At 45.6% G+C, this 5471-nt stretch overlaps 1 protein-coding gene across 1 annotated transcript; it reads left to right on the forward strand.

The window, feature by feature from the left end:
• Nucleotides 1-2781: 2781 nt before the first annotated feature.
• On the forward strand, nucleotides 2782-5231 carry LOC115954895. Its single transcript, XM_031072896.1, has 2 exons — nucleotides 2782-3776; nucleotides 3902-5231. Exons 1-2 carry the CDS (start codon nucleotides 2782-2784, stop codon nucleotides 5229-5231), a joined length of 2325 nt encoding a protein of 774 aa, XP_030928756.1.
• The last annotated feature ends 240 nt before the right edge of the window (nucleotides 5232-5471 follow it).

A 5471-nucleotide genomic window follows, 5' to 3' on the forward strand; every position in this document is an offset into this window, starting at 1 on the left:
TATTTTTTTTTTTGGTATTTCCTAGCTTAGGTCGGGTAGGAATGGAATTTGGAACTAATATTTTTTTTCCTCTTTCATGGCCTATCTCAGCCCGGTTTGGATAGAAATAATGCCAGAATGATGTTTTTTAATTTTTTGATATATTTTTGCAAATTCTCTATTAAGGATCGGGTAGGAATGGAATTCGGAACGAAAATTGTTTTCTCACTTTCTCAGCCTATCTCAGCACGGTTTGGATAGAAATAATGCTAAAATGATGTTTTTTAATTTTTTGAATTTTTTTGCTATTTTTTTGGAAAATTTCTATCCCGGGTCGGGTAGGAACGAAATTCGAGAGGAATTTTTTTTTCACTTTCTTGGCCTGTCTCTGCACGGTTTGGATAGAAATATTGCAGGAATGTTGTTTTTAAATTTTTTGAATGTTTTTGCTATTTTTTTTGAAATTTTCTAGCCCAAGTCGAGTAGGAATGGAATTCGGGACGAAATTTTTTTTTCTCTCTTTCTCCACCTATCTCAGCCCCGATTGGATAGAAATAATGTCGGAATGGTGTTTTTTAATTTCCTGAATTTTTTTGCTATTTTTTTGGAAATTTTCTATACAAGGTCCCTACAATTGGCGCCGTCTGTGGGAAGGACTCGTGTGTTAGTAAGGTCAACAATCAAGCATGGTAGGATCAACCTTCATCAAGCAAGCTCTCATCAGCCCGAACCGGCTAGATCCTAACAAGAGGGTAACTTTCCTAACCCTGAGCGTAATCGAAATGAAGAGAATGGAAGGTTTCGAGAGGGAAGTGTGCACACCACTCAAACCAGCAAAAGCTATTCTCGTATGGGCAGTCACGTGCTCCAGAGACAAAATAACAACCAGGCCATGCAACCAGAGGAAGTTAGGAGTCATGTATCCCAAAGACAGAATGATAAGCAGGCCATGCAACGAGAGATAGACGATTTGAAGAGAAAGCTGCGCCATGCACAACGAAAGGGATCTCATTCTAGGCCTGACGTGCCCTCTGATGATGAAAGTGACGATGACTATAGGTAAAGATCGAGAACTCCTCCAAGCGAGACTTTCTCTCACGAAGAAGAGCACTACTAGAGGTGTGAATGTAAAAGCCCATCTCCTAGGGGCTTGGGAAACGATGCCATGAGCAGGGCACTAGATTAACTCTCCAAATCACTTTTCGCACGCCACATAGAAGGGGTTACACTCCCTCGATGATTCCAGCAGCCAACCTTCGCCATTTATAACGGCAAAACAGACCTCGTGGTGCGTGTGAGCTAGTTTAACCAAAGGATGGCTGTCCATTCTAAAAACGAGGCGCTGATGTGTAAGGTTTTCCTATCTAGCTTGGGACCAGTGGTGATGAGGTGATTTAATGGCTTAAAGACGAATTCCATAGATTCGTATTGGCAGCTAACCCAAGCTTTTGGCTCCCGTTTCGTACAAACAGCAGAGCTCCTCGGCCCTTAAGTGCTTTATTGTCTTTATCCATACATGATGGAGAAACTCTAAAGGCCTACTCAAATAGATATTGGGAGATGTATAATGAAATGGACGACAATTTTGACGATGTCGCCATCAGCACCTTCAAAAATAGTCTCCCAGCTGAGCACGGCTTGAGGAAGTCTCTGACTGGCAAGCCTGCCACCAGTGTGCGCCAACTGATGGATCAGATCGATAAGTATAAATGAGTAGAGGAGGACCAGCTGCAAGGTAAGGGAAAAGAGAAGGTTATCCCTCAGGAGATGAGGGATTTCAAGTCGGAGCGATGTAACAATAACCGCCCGAGGAGAGATTTCGTAGGGCAATCTGAAGTAGCCAATACACAGACTGTCAATACTGTATTCCGAGAACCAATACATTGGGTGTTGGAGAAAATCAAGAACGAGCCATACTTTAAGCAGCCGAACAAGATGGCGGGAGAGTCCACAAAGCACAATCAGAACTTTTATTGCCAATACCACTTGGACCACGGACATACCATGGAGAACTGCTGGAACTATCTGGACCAACTAGTCCGAGAAGGAAAGCTGAAACACCTTCTGCATCATCCCAGTGGTCATCAAGGCCAGACCTATTAGGAACCCCAGAAAGATACTGCCCTAAGGCCACCCATAGGGACGATCAATGTAATCTTGGCCGCGCTAGGAAGAACAGGCACATGTCATTCACGAGTGTTATCTGTGGCTCAGCGGCCTTCCAAGGAGTCCCAACCAGAGCCGAAGAGGGCCAGGATGAATTTTCACCTAATCTTGAGTTTTTCAGAAGAAGACAAGATCTGAACCACCCAACCCCATGACGATGCGCTGTTGATCACTCTCAAAATCAGGGACTATAATGTGAAAAGAGTGATGGTGGATGGTGGCAGTGGGGCCGAGGTTATGTACCTCGACCTCTACAAGGGGCTGAGGTTAAAACCGGAAAATTTGATGCCCTATAGCTCTCCTTTGATGAGCTTCGACGAGAAGCTTGTCATTCCAAAGGGCATGATTAGGCTACCCATCCAAACCGGCCTAGAGATAGTGGAGGTGAACTTTATCGTGGTAGACACCTACTCTCCCTATACAGCCATCGTCAATAGGCCCTAGCTCCATACCTTAGGGGCAGTTGCCTCCTCATTGCATCAGAAGGTGAAATTCCCATCAGGGGACCAGGTTCTCGAAATCCGTGGTTGCTAATCCACGGCAAGGCAACGTGTGGTGGCTGCCATCTCACATTGGCTCGATGCGGAGTCCTCGGCCTCTGCTGAAAAGAATTTATAACAATCAAGGGCCCTGGTGATGCCTCTTAATATAGCTACCAAGGAGGCGAAATGCGAAGATCTAGAGGAGGTGGTTATTGGTGGTGACCCGGAGAAGTTCTTTCGAGTAGGGGCTCAGTTGCCTCTTCGGGAGAAGGAGGAGTTGGTTGAGTTTCTCAAAAGAAATATTGACTTATTTGCATGGGATGCCTGCGATGCTCTCGGGATTAATCCAACCTTCATCTGTCACCATCTCAATGTCAACCCGTCCATTACTCCCAAGAAGCAGCCACCTTGTCGCCCATCAAGAGAGCACGTCGATGCGATTAGGGAGGAAGTGGCAAAGTTTAAGCGTGTAGGGGCTATCAAAGAGGTTTTTTACCCCGAATGGTTAGCCAACACCGTGGTGGTTAAGACGAAAAGTGGAAAATGGCGGGTTTGTGTAGATTTCACGGACCTAAAATGTCCAAAAGACCCATTCCCCATGCCTTGGATTGACCAGCTGGTGGATGCAACAGTAGGCCATCCTCAGATGAGCTTCTTAGATGCCTTTCAAGACTATCATCAAATATCACTAGCCTTAGAGGATCAGGAGAAAACAGCTTTCGTGACACCTACTGGGAACTACCACTACAAGGTAATGTCGTTCGGTCTAAAGAACGCAGGGTCCACTTATCAAAGGATGATGACAAGAATGTTCGAGTCGCAGTTGGGTAAGAGCATCGAAATCTATGTTGATGATTTGGTGGTGAAGAGTAAAGTGGTGTCCAAGCATTTAGGAGACCTCGGCAGCACCTTTAATGTCTTCAGGAAGAACAAGCTACACCTAAATGCTTCCAAATGCTCATTTGGCGTGAGATCAGGCAAATTTTTAGGTTACATGGTTACTCATAGGGGAATTGAGGTTAACCCTGACCAGATCAAGGCTATTAATGATTTAAAACCACCGCAAAATGCCAAGGAGGTCCAAAAGCTTATTGGAATGATCGCAGCCCTGAATCGATTCATTTCCAAGTTGGAGGATAGATGCAGACCGTTTTATCTCTTAATCAACAAGTGGAAAGGATTTGAGTGGTCCGAGGACTGTATTGTGGCCTTCCAGCAACTCAAGGAATACCTATCCTAGCCACCTATCATGTCTAGTCCTGAGGCCGATGAAGTCCTATATGCGCGTATATTGCTGTGGCCCTTAATGCTGTGAGCTTGGTGCTAATACGGGATGACAATGGCCTTCAAAAGACAGTCTATTATGTGAGCAAGTCGCTGCATGAAGCTGAGGTCAGATACTTACCCCTGGAGAAAGCCATACTGGCTGTGGACCATGCTACCCGAAAGCTTCCCCATTATTTCCAAGCCCACACAGTGGTTGTTCTAACCCAACTACCCTTGAAGTCCGTACTTCGGACTACTGATTACATTGGAAGGATTGCCATATGGAGCAAAATTCTGGGAGCTTTTGACATCAAGTACATGCCTCGGACCTCCATAAAGGGCCAGGTCCTAGCTGACTTGGTAGCCGAATTTGCTGAACCACCAATAAAAATAGTAGTAGAGGAGCGCAACATGGATGGAAAATCAGTTGGAGTAATCTCTACGCCAGGACCTCCATGTTGGAAGGTGTACGTTGATGGTGCAGCAAATCAAAGGAGGTCCGGAGTGGGGCTAGTCCTAATATCTCCTGATAAGACTACCATAGAGAAATCCCTGAGACTTGGGTTCTCGGCCACGAATAACGAAACCGAATATGAGGCCTTGTTACAAGGAATGGCCATGGTGCAGAAAATGGGAGGAAAAGCAATAGATATGTTCTCGGACTCGAGACTAGTAGTGGGCCAGGTAAAGGGAGAGTTGGAAGCTAGAGATGCGAGGATGCAAGAGTACCTAAGCCAAGTCAAATGCTTGCAATCAGACTTCGATCTTTTCAGCCTATCACATGTCTCCAGAAGTGGAAACACTTATGCAAATTCATTGGCCACGCTTGCTACCTCCTCGGCAGGGGGTTTACCTCGAGTTATTCTTGTCGAGCATCTGGATAGAGCAAATGAAGTTGCAAAAGGCATGGTCCATATCCATGAGGTTAGAATGGGTCCTAGCTGGATGGACCCTATAGTGAGGTTCCTCAAAGATGATATCCTGCCCGAGGAGAAGTCAGAGGCTGAAAAAATAAGAAGAAACGCCTATTGGTTCTGGTTGTTCGAGGACCACAAATTGTATAAGCGCTCCTATTCTAGGCCATATTTACTGTGTGTTCACCCTGAAGCATCAGAATTACTGCTTGAAGAGCTGTACGAAGGGATCTGTGGGAGTCACACAGGAGGAAGGTCTCTGTCGCACCGAGCCATTACCCAGGGATATTGGTGGCCGGGGATGCAGAAGGAAGCCCTAGAATATGTTAAGAAATGTGACCAGTGCCAAAGGTTTGCCCCTAATATTCATCAGCCAGGAGGGGTCCTCAACCCTTTGTCCAGTAAGTGGTCGTTCGCCCAGTGAGGCCTAGATATTGTAAGTCCTTTTCCCAAGGCAGCAGGAAATAAGAGATATCTGTTGATCGACACAGATTACTTCACCAAATGGGTCGAAGCCGAGCCATTGGTCAACATCAGAGATATGAATGTTAAGAAATTCATCTGGAGAAACATTGTTACATGATTCGGAGTCCCTCGTACCCTCATTTCCGATAATAGACTCCAATTTGACAGCAAGGCCTTCAGAAGATACTGTTGCGAACTG

The sequence above is a fragment of the Quercus lobata genome, chromosome 1 (assembly GCF_001633185.2).
Source record: "Quercus lobata isolate SW786 chromosome 1, ValleyOak3.0 Primary Assembly, whole genome shotgun sequence".
NCBI lineage: Eukaryota > Viridiplantae > Streptophyta > Magnoliopsida > Fagales > Fagaceae > Quercus > Quercus lobata.

Excerpts from the sequence above, each read along its gene's own strand:
- LOC115954895 (XM_031072896.1), top strand. The coding sequence starts at position 2,782 with ATGCCTCTTAATATAGCTACCAAGGAGGCGAAATGCGAAGATCTAGAG. Across the intron at positions 3,777-3,901 it reads TTGGAGGATAGATGCAGACC|TCCTATATGCGCGTATATTG; the intron begins GTTTTATCTCTT and ends AGGCCGATGAAG.